General features: G+C 48.1%; 1 protein-coding gene across 1 annotated transcript in view; it reads left to right on the top strand.

Moving 5' to 3' along the window:
* The window catches only part of LOC123791803 (cilia- and flagella-associated protein 337-like), a 121,285-nt gene extending 107,991 nt beyond the window's left edge, over positions 1 to 13,294 (top strand). The window contains 7 exon segments of the mRNA XM_087864916.1: positions 1,294 to 1,352; positions 2,239 to 2,380; positions 4,185 to 4,224; positions 4,843 to 4,928; positions 5,903 to 6,087; positions 8,079 to 8,176; positions 13,087 to 13,294. Coding sequence (XP_087721042.1) covers positions 1,294 to 1,352; positions 2,239 to 2,380; positions 4,185 to 4,224; positions 4,843 to 4,928; positions 5,903 to 6,087; positions 8,079 to 8,176; positions 13,087 to 13,294 — 818 coding nt within the window.
* The last annotated feature ends 2,742 nt before the right edge of the window (positions 13,295 to 16,036 follow it).

Raw genomic sequence — 16,036 nt, 5'->3', positions numbered from 1 at the left:
AGGCCCCCGCCCCGGCCTGCTCTGGCCCAGTCCTGCCAGCCAGCCAGGTGGTCACGTGGGGAGTGAGGGCCTGACTCCCCCTTCCTCCAAATCAAGTTTCCTTGCCCCAGCTGCCCACTCAGAGGCCCTCTGCAGGTGAACTGGGCCACAGAGGACATCATTTAGTCAGGCTGAGTAAACACCGAGCACGGCCTTTAAGGGGAAGGCCACAAGCAACAGGCAGCCTGACCGAAGAGGCTGAAGAAGAAAAACAAAGAATCCTAAGCGGAGCTCAGCTATGTAACCTGCTCATTTTAGGACGGACAAGCCAGGGCTCCAGGAGGAGCTTCTGAGTCCAGATCTGCCACTCACTAGGTCGGTGACATTACACAAATGACATGACACCGCCCCCCGCACCCCTGGGCTTTAGTAAGATGTAAACGAGTGGGCCACAGTCCTGCTCCAGAGCTCTAAGATTTTAATTAAAATTGCGAGTTGACAGCAGCCAGCCACCTGTGTTCTGGGGGCCAGGGGAGGCTCGAGTTGTGTGTATTGGTCCCAGGGTACTTGGTCGTTCGTGTTCTTCTCGTTAGGTAGTAAAGGAGGCTGCGGCCTCACGGCCCCAGCAGCCCCCGAGCTGCAGATGCCCTTGGAGGCGTCCCTCCACCGCCCACCGAGGCGTCCATGGCTTCTGCTTTAGCGGGGGGGTAGGGGGCTGGGGGGGCACAGAGCCCCTGCACCCCTGAGAGAAGAGGAGGAAACTGCGTTCATGAGGGAGCCCCCAAGAGAAAGCAATACGCATGGGGCCCACTTCACAAAGGCCTGCTACATGAGCAGCCGTGTCTAAAACACAGTCAAGAACTGGGTGTGACTGGTAGGCCAAAAAGAACTGCCGCCCGCAAGCATCCCTTTGACTAGGCAAGTCCCACTGTATATTTCAAATAAGTGCTTCTACATACAGGCGCGCGCGCACACACACACACACACACACACACACACACGTATTATTGCTGTAGCCCAGACTTCTGGACCCTTCCTCCATAGTCAAATCTGGAGCCCTTCTCATCAGGAAAGCTGCCCAGATTAGTGAAGAAAGAAGAAAGAAAAGACTACTGAGCCACTTAACCCAAAATCCATGAAGAGGACCCCTGCCCCAATATTTACTGATAATTCTAACTTATCGGTTAGCCAAGGGAAAAAGAAAAAGGCCCTGGTGTCACGGGGCTGCAGTGCCTGTCGGCAAAGGCTCAGAGACTCAGCGCTGCTGGCAGAGGGCACACCCAAGGTGCCCTCCCTGCTGTCCCCTCCTCACAGGTTCTGTCACCTTCTGGAGGCTGTTCGGTGGGGCCTGTCCTATTGCAAACTTCACTCCGGTAAGTTGGGCAGTTGGTTGGAAATAACTTCCATGCTTTGGGCCTGTTGTTTTTTTCTTTTTTTTAAAGATTTTATTTATTTATTTGAGAGACAGAGCATGTGAGAGCATGCGCATGAGTGGGGTGGGGGGAGGGGTGTAGGGGGAGGTGGAAGGAGAAGCAGACTCCCTGCTGGGTGGGGAGCCTGACATGGGACTCCATCCCAGGACCTGGGATCATGACCTGAGCCAAAGGCAGACGCTTAACCGACTGAGCCATCGGGGCGCCCCTTGTTGTTTTTTTCTTTTTTGACACTAGCCTGACTATGTAACACAGCAACTCCTGTGAGCTCCAAGTTCTTAGCTTTATTTCTCTATGTAGCGTTCCTATCTTGCTGAAAGATTAACACAGGCACAGTGATTAGTTCTTGCTGTAAATGAGATACAGCATTCCACTTGCCATTGTCTGACAGGTAAGCTTTATCTGCAATGGTCCCGTGTGCATCTGTGATGGACCGTGTGTCTGTGTGTCTGTGTCTGTGTGTGTGTGTGTGTGTCTGTGTCATGGGCCCTGTGTGTGTATGTCTGTCTGTCTAGGAGTGGCCCTGTGTCTATGTGTCTGTGAAAGGCTATATTTATGAGTATGTAAGTGTGATGGGCCATGTCTGTGCGTGTCTGATGGACCGTGTGTGTGTATGTGTGTCTGTGTGTGTCTGTGCGTGTGTGTGTGTCTGTGTCATGCGCCCTGTATGTGTGTGTGTGTCTGTCTGTCTAGGAGTGGTCCTGTATCTATGCGTCTGTGAAAGGCTATGTTTATGAGTATGTAAGTGTGATGGGCCATGTCTGTGTGTGTCTGTGATGGACCGTGTCGGTGTCTCTGTAATGGGCCCTGTGCATGTGTCTTTCAGTCCAGGGACAAAGCGCAGGTCAGCAGCATCGCGGTGACAGCAGGAGATGCCCTTGCCTACGTGGCTGACCAGGAAGGCTTCGTGCACGTCTATGACATCAAAGAGTACGGCCTGCGGGGACCTGAGCTGCAGTCCCCCAAGAGTAGGCCATGAACTCATGTTAAATACCACGACGAGCACAGCTTTGGTTTTAATTGAATATTCTTGTTGATAAAATTAAATTGTACCAGTGACGATGGGAGGGGGACTCTTAGCCCTTTAAGAATGGATGTAGAAACAAATATTTTCATAAAAGTATTCACGGTTGGCACGGCTACAGGAAAATGGGCACTTATATACACTTAGACAGCAGGCAACTTGAAAGCACATAGCTAAAGCTTCCAACCTGCGGTCCTACTTGTAGGCACTTGGGCGAAAGAAAGATTAAGACAGGTGCACAAAGATTTAGTTATCAGGTTGTGAATCAATATGTTGTTTGTAAGAAAGACAATAATTAGAAGCAACCTAGATATCCAACATAAGGAGAATTGATTCAGTACACGATGGTGTAACAAATACACTGGAATATCGTCTAGTCATTAAATAACAATGCTGTAAATGCAAATGTCTTCACGGGGAAAATAGTCATGGTAAACTATTAAATGAAATTCAGATTGCAGAACAGTGAAGTACGAGTCTTTGTTAAAATGAAGACGTATGTGGAAGACTGCAAGTCTGGAAAGACCTGCACCGAGGTTTTAGCAAATGTTAGCTCTTTGTAGATGAGGGTATTTATTTTTTATTTTTGGAAATCTGTATTTTCTAAATTTTCCAGATACATATTGCTTTAGCAGTAAGAAAAAAATGTTTAAAAATTTAAAACCCTTTCATACAATTATAAAAGTGCTCAAGTTTGGAAAAAAAAACCAGACACACAAAAGAATGGAAAATGAAAAGTAGTAGTTGTTACCCTGACCTCTTCTGCCACCTAACTTGCCATTGCTGCATCCCAGGAACACTGTTAATGAATTTTAATTTTCTTCCAGAAAGTTTCTATCCATATATATATATATATATATATATATATATATATATATATATATATACATACAGGACACCTACATACACACAATACATCATTCTCAGGACTTGTTTTTTTCTTTGTATCCCTTAGACAACTTTCCAACTAAGCATGTTTAGCTCTGTTTAGCATATTTGTTTTCTTCTTTTCTTTTCTTTTTTAAAGATTTTATTTATTTATTTGACAGAGAGTGAGAACACAAGCAGGGGGAACAGCAGAGGCAGAGGGAGAAGCAGGGAGCCTGACGTGGGGCTCAATCCCAGGACCCTGGGGTCATGACCTGAGCCAAAGGCAGACGCTTAGCCATCTGAGCCACCCAGGCGCCCCTGTTTAGCATATTTAATATCTAACATATTTACATGGTTATATGAAATCCCATTAAATACATTTCTATAAAGCCAATAGAGAGGTAAGTGTTTGCATACTTCCATTTAGTCACCTTTTCCTGCTCGCCACAGAAGTTTAAATGCTATAGTAAGAGAAATTGGAATTTAGAAGTAAGAGACACCTACCTAGCATCGGTCCTTTACTCCAAGTACTAGGAGCATAGCTCTTGCCTGGCTATTTTACAAATCATTTTTGATTACTTGTCTACTCCTGCGTGCTTACCAAACCCTAAGCAATGAGGGAAAACATAACATAAGCACCTTGCATGGGACCCATTTTATACGTCTTTGGACCTGGCATAGGTCTTACACATAGTAGGTGCTCGAGAAACACTTATCATTTAATAGAGCAAAACCAACCACTGCCACACCAGGACCTCTCCCCTTGCTGGACACTCATCCGGATGCGACCCCATCCTGTAGGAACTGTTGTATAGCATCTAGCATCACGGTGGTTAACTCTCCCACTGTACTCAGGTATGTTCTTTCTTTCGATTTAGATGTGACATTCTGGCGGGCCCATGTCAGTGTGGTGACATCGTGAGTACCATCCATTTTAGAGTTCAAAAATTTGTAAGAGTTAAGATACTCTTCATAGCTTTGATCAAATCAACCCTCTCAGAAGGCCTCTGAATTAGTCAAAATAGGAAAGCGGTATTACAGTCCTGCTGTTGGGGAGACAAGATGTGTGCATTGCTTGCACAGGGCTGACTGGAAGTCTTCATTTTTCTCGTAAATGGATGATTGTCTTCCTTGACTAGATCTGATCTGGTATTTTACTGTAAGTTTAGAAACTTAGTAAATTAATTAATTAATTAATTTATTTATTTATTTATATTTTTAAATTTTTTTTACTGAGTTGAAAGACCTGAACTCTAGCTGGGCTGTTCTTTACAAACTCTTGATCTTCCCCCCGGACCCATCATCCATAAGATGGTTTCCAGTGTATCTTGTTTGATATCTTGGGGCTGGAGCTGGAGAATTTGGAGGGCGTGATGTGGTAGGAGGCAGGGAAAGAATGGCACCAAGAATAATTCAGGAGATTGACCTGGCTTCTATATTCCAACTGTAATTCGTGGACCACTGACATATTGATCCAATGTCCCTTTCATGCTGGAGCAGCCTTGAACCATCTCTCCTTCCTTTTTATCTTATTAGTTTGGAGCTGATAGAAGAAAATTTTCTGCTGTCGTCCTCCCTCGACCGCACCGTGTGCCTGTGGAGCAGGGATGGCGAGTACATAGGTATGGAACATCCACCCGGCTGCTGCCTCAGTCCCAGTTCAGGGCTTCTGATGTAGCCTCTGTGGAGTCATGAATTCTCTGAGGCCAAGTGTATTAGTCAGCTCAAGCTGCCTAACAAATACCATCCACTGGGCGACTGAAACAATAGACATTTATTTCTCACATGAGAACAGTTCTGGAGACTGGAAGTCTGGGATCAGGTGCTAGCATGGTTGGGTTCTGGAGAGAGCTCTCTTTCTGGCTTGCAGAGGGCCATCTTCTTGTATCCTCACATGGCAGAGAGACTGCTCTGGTATCTCTTCCTATCAGATCCCCCTCAGATCAGGGTTCTGCCCTTATGACCTCATTTTCACCTTCACTACTTCCATAAGGCTTTATCTCCAAATGTAGTCACATTGTGGGTTAGGGCTTTAACATGTGAGTTTTAGGGGAAAACAAAATTCAGTCTATACCTTAAAGTTAGCTTACTTTCACAAAAATTAGCAAAATCAAAGACATTTAAACTTCGAGAAATCAGCTAGACTGAACTCGGTGAGTTTGGTAAGGAACCATGTTATCATGGGGTCATGTCTCGATAGGAATAATTCAGGACTGGGGGAGCTGTGCACGCCTAGTTGGAGTAGGCTAAAGTAATGAGATTAACCCGACTTACTGTGTACAGAGACTCTATACCTGTTTCAGCAGGTCATCTTGTTTCCCTAACTGATATTCCTTGAAGCAAGTGCTAAAACTCTTTAGAATTTATCCTGTAAGTCCTGAGATATTACTGAGTAGATTAAGCATCCATGTGTTGCATTTGGTAGGAGGCATACCAGGCTCGAGTCTCCAGAGCCAGCCGCCCTGGAATTCTTCCTTACGGAACTACAGAAGCAGAACTAAATTTGATTAGGTTGACCTAGCAATCTTAGCAGTAAGCTTTGCTCCGATTAGAAGACAGGTTAGCTCCAGCCCTATGCTTGTCTCTATTCTTCCAGGAACCTTTGGGCAGCATAACCTCTGGGATATTTTCACTCCTGCCTCCTGGAGCCACCCTAGAGTGCCGGATGAAATTTTGACCGATCCCCAGAGCATGCCTGCTCACCCGGTGCTGGAAGGGGATGTGGCTGCTATGCACACAGGAAAGGGGGAGCAAGACAACGTGGTGGCGGAAAAGGCTAAGGTTGGTCCTGGCACATCCAATTCACATTTTTGCATTTTGGAATTTTGTGGCTTCCAGGCAGATCAGCATGGAATAAAAACTGCATCCTGAAAGAGTCAAGGAATGACCCAGAGAACCAAGTAAATATGGAGATTCAAAGTGTGTCCCTAGATCATGTTACTGACCAGAGCTGGGGGGGGGGGGGTAGGGGTTGGTCCGTCTGTGGGAGTGGTTGAAGCTCATCTCCCAGTGTCACTTGACTTTGTCCTCCTTTTGACCAACAAAAAGGCAGTGACCGTCCATGGCCTCGGAAAGTAAGGAGACTCACCATTATGCTCAGCCCCGCTGTCACATCTGAGAACGACAGACACTGAAAATTCAGCCCACTGCACACACTCCCCATTAAGAAATAAACACAAAGGCTTGGCTTTTTAACAAGTGAAAGGGAGAAATGATCGGGTTAGTGCCCTAGTCTATGAAAGTCAAAATTGGAGCAAGAGATTTTGAGAGGGGCTCTGGTAGATGCAGTCTTGATTTAGAGCTTAGTGAAATATATGGATTTCCAAGAAATGCTTGCCCTTTAATAAATTGAAAAGAAGGTCATTTCATGAGCTATTGCTCGCTGGTTATGTTACAACTCAAAGCAGAACACCTGCTCTGCCAGCAAAATAATGTGTCTCAGGTTTTTCCTCGGCAGCCTCCTAGAATACTGATCACACAGCATCACTGACTTTTGTGGAGAGCCCCAAACATGTTCAAAATAGGAAATAGAGGGACCGGGCAAGCATAGATCAAGAAAACCTTCCGTCTTGTCAGAGGCCTCTCACATTTCCACGATCGTGTTCTCATAAGCATTCCCAAGGTTATAAAGAGGTACCGCGGTGGCTCGCAGGAGATCAGAATGTGTCAACCCAGCACTATCGGCCTATTTAGAAATAGAGTAATTTCCACATGCATTTGATATAGAGCAAATAAATGAGTTCATTAATTTTGATAGACCCGCAATTTGGAAACAAAAGCACAGAGGGAGGTGGGAAGAGAGGAAGGCCAGGACGGGAGAAATGTGCTGATGTGTGCAGAAGCCAGGCGGATGTTTGGCCAGAAGACAGTCCTAGGGAGAAATTCCCACTGCAAGTCTAATGTAGGAACAGGAAGGAGGGAGCTAAGGGAGGGCAAAGCAGGAGGAAGAAGGAAGGGAGGGGAAGGAAGAGGCGGGGAGGGGCGGAAGGCTACTCAGTTCAACAAATCCAAATAGATAATTTACGTGACGTTTGTTCTCTGAGGGTGAGAGGGGGTGGGGCAGCGGACTCCAGGATTGACCTTGGTCTTATGTAGATAAATCTTTAGGTGCTTCTGTGTTTATTATTCTGTCCAATTTGACTGCTGGTACCACAGGAAACAGTTTGTAAATTCTTTCCGAGAGAAATACACTGGGGAAAAAAAGAAAAGAATCTGAGCTCTTATATAGTGCATTTGGGCCAGTGAGTGGGAATCCAAACTGTGAAATTGCAGAATAAAGTGTTTGCGGCACTGTTTACAAGGTAGGGTCACCTGAGTTCTGATCTCAAGCTCACCTGCGTTGGGTGTGTGACCTTCAGCAATCCCTCCCGTTAGTCTATGAAATGAGAGGGGGATTAGCTGATCTGTGAGTTTTGTTCCAGCCCTAAAAATGTTACGTTTCTCTGAATGTCTGTTTTGCAAAACCGAATGTGTTGATTGAATTCTGGGTGTCAGTAGCGATTCTTCTAGAATGCCAGCATAGCAAACACAACTACAACTAAAATAAGTCGATGGAATGCAGAAAATCATTCACCTGGAAAATATCACATATGAGGTTGTGGTTTGAAAACTGAGTAAAAGCTCAGGGGAACATGCTCTTGTTTTCTAACAGATTCAGCCAGCCTGGATCTTGTTCCAACATGGAAAATTCTTGTAACTGACAAGTTATCCCTGTGCCCCGTCACAGTGTGATCATGGGTTCCCATTCCCATAACTGTTCCTTCTTCTTCCAGCCTCAAAAGACCCCCAACCTTCGCTCTCCAGAAGACCCTATCTTCGAAGTTGAAATGAAAGAAGACATAGACCAATGGTATGCATTTCGCAACGGCAGGTCCACCTAACAGGAACAGGCAGGGGAATTGATGGCCCCCCTGAAGTAAGGCAGGCTTTCCTGGCTGAGGCATCCCACGCCATTCTGTCATCAGCATGGGTCACTTGTCCCTAAGCCCCCAGCCTGTGACTATAACGAGGTCACTATTCTGATCTCATCAGTGTGATGTCCTACCTGCATGACCGGACATTCTGAGCCCCAGTTTTGTCTAACCATTCCAGGTGGTTAAGGGCCACCGGTTGGGTTCTTCACCTTGAGCTCCATGGCTGACGTTGCTGCCCTCAAGGCCACGTGAGGCACTATCCCATCACTGTTCCTCTTGCAGCTGCTCTGACCTCCTGAGGCCATGGGGTTGGGGGCAGACACTGGGGGCCCAAAGCTCAGATAACATGGGGTACCACAAAAGCCCTGTGTGCCCTCCAGTCTCCCTGCACCTGGATGTGGCTGGGTTCTGCAGAGAAGTAGGATGAACGAAAGCCTCTCTCCAGTTCTGCGAGGTGTTTTGTTCCCCAGGCCCCGTACCAGCCTTCATGGGCCCCAATCCCCAAGAGGCCTGAAAACAGCCCCTTCAGTGTCACCTGCTGCTCCTTGCATCATGGGATTTAGGTCTAGGCCGTGGGGCTGCATGAGTGATGACACCATTCTGACTTGTCCATTTCCTTGATGCAGTGGGTCCTTGTCATCAGGAGCCCAGGCCCCTCCTTCAAACTTCTGCTCAGTGTCCTAGCTCTGGTTTCTGTCTTCACTGTCACCTTATGGTACAAACAGCTGCCAGGGACCCCCACCTTCCAGACAGTGTGAAGAAACAGGAGCATGGAAGTCCAGGACAAAAGGGAGGCACATCCCCGTCAGATCGGCTCCCTTTATGGACTTTTCCAGGGGGTCCTGCACACTTCTGCTTACATCCTATTGGCCAGAATTTAGTCACACAGGCCACATCTAGCTGCAAGAGAAGTTCAGAGTTCTGTAACCAAGGAGGAAAGCAACAAAGGATTTTTGGTAGGTGACTAGCAATCTCTGTTCCAGTGGGTCAAATAGTAAGATGTTTCAGATGCTCTTGAAATCGGAGGACATCACACATGGAAACCCCACCGTGTGTATCGTGCCAGAAAAAGGCTGACAGTCATGAATCTAAAGTTTGGTCTGGGAGACTATTTGGCTCGTTAGAAAATGACATGGACTAGGGTTAGAGTTACAGGTCTGTCTTTGAAAACAGTGTGACCTCAGGTCAGTCATTTACACTTCCTGTTGGTACACCTGGTGATCTGCCAGGTGGCTGCACTCTAAGGAGACAGTGAGCATGCCGGGGTGTCGGTCTGGAGACAGAAAGGGAGAGGGCTCCTCCGTCCACAGACACCTGGGTTTGATAGCACCAGCATCTCCATCATTGTCATCATGGGCAGCAGCGGAATCAACGTCATTCTTTAAACACCTCTGCAGAACCAGCGTGGGTTTAGCTGCCTCTCCTCAGAGTGTTAGTCTGCTCAGCTGCTGTAACAAAACACAACTGGGTGGCCTACACAACACACATTTATTCTTAGAGTTCTGGAGGCTGGGAAGTCTGAGATCAAGGTTCTGGACAACTCAGTTCCAGGTGAGGTCCTTCTCACTATGTCCTCATGGGGTGAAACAAGGACCATCTCTCTTCCTCTTCTTCTAAAGACACTAATGCTATCCTAAGGGTCCCACCTCATGACCTTATCAACCCTAATTACCTTCCAAAGACCCCATCTCCAAGTAGCATCACACTGGGGGTTAGGGCGCTAACATCTGAGTTTTGAGGGGCACCATTCTGTCCATCACCAGAGATGGCTGGGGGTGTGAGGTGGGGCAAGGCTGCAAAACAACAGGAACCAACAGCGGGAGGCAGCTGTGGGAAGACGCCATCACACCCGTTAGGTCCACTCCAAGTGGGGCAGCGTGAATGTCACCTCTGGACTCAGCACCAATTCTCTACCGCTGAACGGCCACGAGAGTGGAACATGAAGGGGGAGCTGTGAGCAGTGAAGAGAAGAGGTCAGAGTCGAGCTGCTTAGAGAGTCCCAACCAGGAAAGGAACCAGTGGAAATACTCTACCCTGACTGGATAGACACCAGTTTGTTGGGCTACTTAAAAATATATGTTTTTTTAAGGCAGGGAACCCATGTACATCTAGTAAATGTTTTATTTCAATTTGCAACAGTAACATTCATTCCCCAATCTTTGAATGCTGGGCCAAGACTCTTTCTTCAACTAAGAGACAAGTTCAGCACAGTCTTCCATAAATATATTATGTATGAAATTCAGTTTCTGCTCTTTTTAAGTAGAGCAAGAACTGAAAGATATTTGCAAAGCAACATGAGCACAGTAGCCTCCTAGATTTTTAGAATTTTCCCCACACTTTAAAAGTCATCCCATCTATCCTCAATTCAATATCACCTTTCATCTGGTCTTTCCAAAGAATTCATCTTAGTTTTCACAAGTTTTTTCACCCTAACTTCATTAATTTTCATATCATGTAAGTTGATTTATAACCACAATCAAATGCACCACTGGCATCACTAGGTTTGGGAACAAATGCAGTGGGTCCTTGTTACGCATACAACTCAACCCGCAACCATTGGGAACAGGCGTGTCATCTGCCAGCCATGACCGCTGGGAAGCTGCGGGCATCAAGCAGGGTGTTTACAGAGTCAGTCAATCCATCAGTTCAGTTTGGAGGGCGTCTGCCACATGTGATCCTTTGAGTAGCAAGAATCAAAACAAATCAAACTGATGCTTTTCCTGGACAGCTTGGCTGTAGCACTGAGGACAAGAAGAAGAGAAGACGGGCGGGAAGGAGGAGATGACCCTGTGGTCGGTCTGCCCGTACTGCTTTTACGGATAGCTCATCTACTTTCTCTCGGGGGGACCCGGGCTTCTCCAATAGCACTCACATTATCCAACACCAAACAGTGCTGAGCATCTTCCAGGCCCCCTCTGATATTTAGGCGGGATTTACTAAATTATTTTGTTTCATTCTCACGACATCCTGGAGATGTACTGTGTGTTATCTACACTTACAGATAAGGAAACTGAGGCTTAGGAGTTTGCCCAAAGTCAAACCACTAGTCAGTGGCCACTGCTCTGTGAAAGGACCGTGCCTCAGAGAAGGGCTTCCATATGAGCATAGAAAGGAAGTTGTAGTTTTGTTTTGTTTTGTTTGATCGATCGATTGATTGATTGATTGATTGATTTGAGGCGGTGGGGAGGGGCAGAGGGAGAAGGAGAGAGAATCGTCAAGCAGATGCTCCACTGAGCGTGGAGTCCGAGGCAGGGCTTGATCTCAAGACGCTGAGATCATGACCTGAGCTGAAACCAAGAGTCGGATGCTTAACCAACTGAGCCACCCAGGCGCCCCAGGGAGTTGGAGCTTTATAAAGCTCCAGATACGAAGTAGAAGCTGTTGGCAATGGGCAGGTTATCGTGGAATCAAGCACCCTCCCCCAAATGCAGGCCCAAGTGAGGGCGCTAGTGCTAACTAGCTGGGGTTCACTTACACAGAAAGGGGTGAACAAGTGGCCAGGAGCAGGTGCTTTCCAGGCTGTGCAGGGTGAAGCGAGGCTGGGAGAGGCAGACTGGAAAGAGACCGGGTACCAGGGAGGCGAGCGGCTGACCCAGCGGCCGTGCATGGAGCAGAGGGAGGGAGAGGATACACTTGGACTCCCAGAGACACAGAGAGGGTGCTGACTGAGGCCGTGGAAACCTATAAACAGACAGAGAATAGCACCACAGAGACAAACTGTGCTCTAGTAAAGAGTAGTCAAGTATGTCAACTATCCCTGATAGATCTGGAACATTCAGGCTTGGTCTCGAGGTTTTCGTGGGAAATTGTCCATGAATACTTCCAGGGAGTTTATTCAGCATTCATGCTACACTGTTTTTTGAGCACCACTCTCTGCTGGGCATGGTGGGAATAGGGAGAGTCTGTGACCCAAAGGAGTGCACACTCGGGGCAGCAGGGGGTCCCCAGGCTCCACCCCTTCACGGCTTGGCTGCCCCCCCCCCCCCCCGACAGCCCAGGTGCAAATCATCATGGAAACAGTAGTGTGGGCTTCCTGGAAGAATGGAATACCTACCCAGGCCTGAAAGTTGAATAGGACATAGCCCTTTAGAAGGGCACTTTTAGAAAAGGCAGCGTGGCTGCAGCACGGATGGACCGTGAGGACATTAAGGTAGGTGAAAGAAGCCAGACGCAAAAGGACAAGTACTGCAGGACTCCACTTACAGGACAACTGGGAGTAGTCAGATTCAGAGAGACAGAGAGGTGATTGCCAGGGGCTGGGGGAAGAGGGGAATAGGGAGTCATCGTGTAATGGGGATAGAGTTTCCATTTTACAAGAAGCAAAGAGTTCCAGACATGAATGGTGGTGATGGCTACACAGCAGTGTGAATGGTCTTCATGTCACCGAGCTGCACTGTAGTTCGCAATGGCTAAGATGGTACATTGCAAGTTATGCGAATCTTACCACAATTAAAAGTTAAAGGGAGTGGGGAGGGAGGGAGAGAGGGAAGGGAAGGGAGAGGGGAGCATGAGGCAAGGCCCAAGGCAAGAGAGAAAGGTGGAGGAGTTCCGGGGAGTGTGAGAAGCTCCGTGTGCCCGCTGGGGTGGTCCGGGGTGGGGGGAGGCAACGGTGGCAAGGACTTGACTATGAAAGGAAGGATTCTGAGGGGTGGGAGTAGATGGCTATCCAAGGTGTTGAGAAATAAACAAGAGGGAGATTAGCTGATGATGGAGGGTCGAGTAGAAGAGACCAACATGCACATGTTTCTGCTAACAGAAGCCATGTGCTGATGGGAAGGACCACCGTGCTGAGCTGGGGGCTTGTGTTTCAGCAGGAGGCAGCAGGTGCCCGAGGAATCCGCCCACTCACCTGGTTCTTTTCCTCCAGGCTGCTGCTGCACCGGAACCAGCCTTCCGGGAGAACGTGTGAGCTGGGGTGGCCCAGCATCTACCAGACCCTCCGGTGCCACGAGGTTGCCTGCGTGTCCACTGTAGTGAAGAAGCCAGACTTGTCTATTATTGGCTCAGATTTGTTTAATCACAATTGTCTCGTGCCGGAAAAAGAAGGAAGTGAGGTTGCCCTGAAGGAGCACTGATCACATAGCAGTTTCCATGTCTGGACTCTGAAGGGACCAGGTTGCTATTTTCTTGGCAAATTCTTCTTCCCCAGTTAACCCAGATGTCTGAGTGAGAGTCCGCTTTACCCAACAGGGGCAATGAAGAACAGAGCAAGCAAGGATTCCAGCCAATGTGGGCTTCCTCCCAAAGCAATTAGAGCTTGAGTTGAAGCAACAGAGTTGAATTCGAGGTTTTCCTTCCTTGGAAGCCATGATTTCTCTAAGTGAAGACAGGGCAGAACTGATGGCCTGCAGCTCCCCCACACCCCAAGTATCACCACCAGCCACCACCTGCACATGGGATGGGACAGTGGCCAGGAAAGGGAGGCTGTTGGTAAAAAAAAAAACTGTGCCGGACAAGTCTCAGTTAAGAGCTGGAAGGTATTATCTCCTTTATTCCTAATAACACCCTTATGAGTAGATTCTGTTAGTGTCCCATTTCACCAACAAGGACACTGAGGCTCTAGGAGGTTAGATGACTGGCCGATGGCTGTCTGTTAAATAAATGGCACAAGAAAAGCCAGAGCCCACAGTCCTAACTACCAATAATTTGGACTGAGTAGAGAAAAGCAGCGTCTGGGAATAAAATCAGAAGGCCAATTGCCCTCTCCTTTCCAAGCGTGGTCCTAGAGCAGCCATTCTGAAGCTATCAGCCCTCTCAGAGATCCCGACAGTGGGAGAGAAAGAATAACAGGCAGCTGCCAGTTACAGCGCACTTGCTGTGCCAATCTCTTCAGGGGCATCATTTCACCTTGAAGCAGCCTAAGGAAGGTGCATCCCTGCTTTATAGATGAGAAAACTGGTCCTCAGAGAGATTATGGGTTTTTTGCACAAAGTCACACAAGCCCAACTCTTCAAACTTCAAACCTTAGTTTGGCTCTGGTCACTGGGCTATCAATCTCTACCCTTAATTCAAAGCCATCATTTTGCAAATGAGGACAGTACGGTGCAGAGTCCATGACTGCAAACACAGGAAGTCTCTTGACCCCGCAGTCCAGTACTTTCTAGTTCCCACTCACCTTTGGTGGTCAGCCCATGAGCAGTAGCTTTCTCAGAAGGGCAAGAGGGGTACTGTCTTGGCCATCCCCACGTCCCCAGAGGGCAAAGAGTCTACAGGACTGAGGACACGTGTCCTGCTTCTGGACCATGCTGCAGGTCCTGGGACCTGGAAATCTCAAGTCCAGACGGCCCTGAATCCATGTCCAGAGCCACGCCGTGTCCTCTGTGATTTGTCCGTCCCTGGAGAGACCACGCAGTCCCAGCCCAGCAGGGCAGCAAAGAGGGCGGGTATTTGCTGGGGTGCAGACACACAGTGGACATCCTGACAGGGGGTGCCCGTATATGTCCCTCATGGTGCAGGAAGAAGCTAAGGGTGGAGGGAGCAAGAGGGTGAGCTGGGGGCTGGGAACCAGCGGCTGCCCTCCCTGCATTGCCACGTCACCATGGAACTATGAGGACTCCAAAAATTCTACATTCCTCCTGGCCTTCTGGGGCCTTCTGAGTGGCCAAGGTAGGAGGAGAGAACACTCACCATCTGTTAACATTTTACTGAACACTCTGTTAACTTGATATTTAATTTTTTAAAAAAGATTTTATTTATTTATTCGACAGAGATAGAGACAGCCAGCGAGAGAGGGAACACAAGCAGGGGGAGTGGGAGAAGAAGAAGCAGGTTTCCAGCGGAGGAGCCTGATGTGGGGCTCGATCCCAAAACGCTGGGATCACGCCCTGAGCCGAAGGCAGACTCTCAACTGCTGTGCCACCCAGGCGCCCCTTGATATTTAATTTTAAAGACTGAACCTCCATTTGTACTCTTGCCCTGGCCCCTCAAATATCAGGGGCGAGCCTGCCGCTATTTCCCTTTCTCTTCTCAGAGTCTTCTTGTCCCACACACCCCAAGGCCCCCGTGGCCTTATTCCCTGTTCCGCCCTTGCCAGGAATGTTGGATCCTCACTGAGCTCTTTCTAGGAGCCCCCCTCCGCCCCCCACCATGAAGGGCATTCCACAGGTTTCTGTGTTTTCGGCAGCTCCAGGGCAGATGCTGCTCTGCTTTCTGGTTAAGTTGCCTGCTTGTTCCCCGTGATTTTTCTGACCCAGCCACACAGGAACCCAGGCCTCAGTACCTCCAGCTGACACCGGTGGGAAACCCTCACATCAGTGAAGACTCCTGGTTACCCGCTGGGCAATCCAAGCTTAGGCAAAATGAGAAATGTATTGATTCATAGAATCCTGGGAAAAATGATGACCGAGGACTTAAAAACCCCATCAGGACTGACCTTCTATCCTCGTCCCCATGGTACTGTCTGTTCTCTCTTTCTCTGCAGACCAGTTCTGTCCACGTTGCAGGAAACATGGCCACAATAGTCTCTGGGTTTAATTTGTAGCTTTAATTCCACAGAGAGACTGACTTCAAGTTCTCTTGGGTTCCAAGTCTCAAATCCCTGGCAAAGGGACTTGCTGATGTATCTTGGGTCAGCGCTTACCTTGGCTCAAACCAAGTAAGGGCTGGTTCCTTTAGAAAGTAAAGGACTGGTTCCTTTAGAAATGGCTGCTCTCTTAGAGCCATGGTGATGCAAAGGCCCTGCTGTCCCCTGAAGAGGAGGGGGCTGGGTACACAAACAATCCTCTGCATGTCTCTGAAAGCTAGACAGTTGATTCCCACTGCTTCAGGCTATCAAACTATGCCTCTCTGCCTGCCTTTTCCTTCCCCTTCCCTTCCTC

Source organism: Ursus americanus, chromosome 10, assembly GCF_024610735.1.
Source record: "Ursus americanus isolate L20-20 chromosome 10, mUrsAme1.1.p, whole genome shotgun sequence".
NCBI lineage: Eukaryota > Metazoa > Chordata > Mammalia > Carnivora > Ursidae > Ursus > Ursus americanus.
Note: the sequence above shows the minus strand (reverse complement) of the source record. Positions and strands in the feature narration are given on the sequence as shown.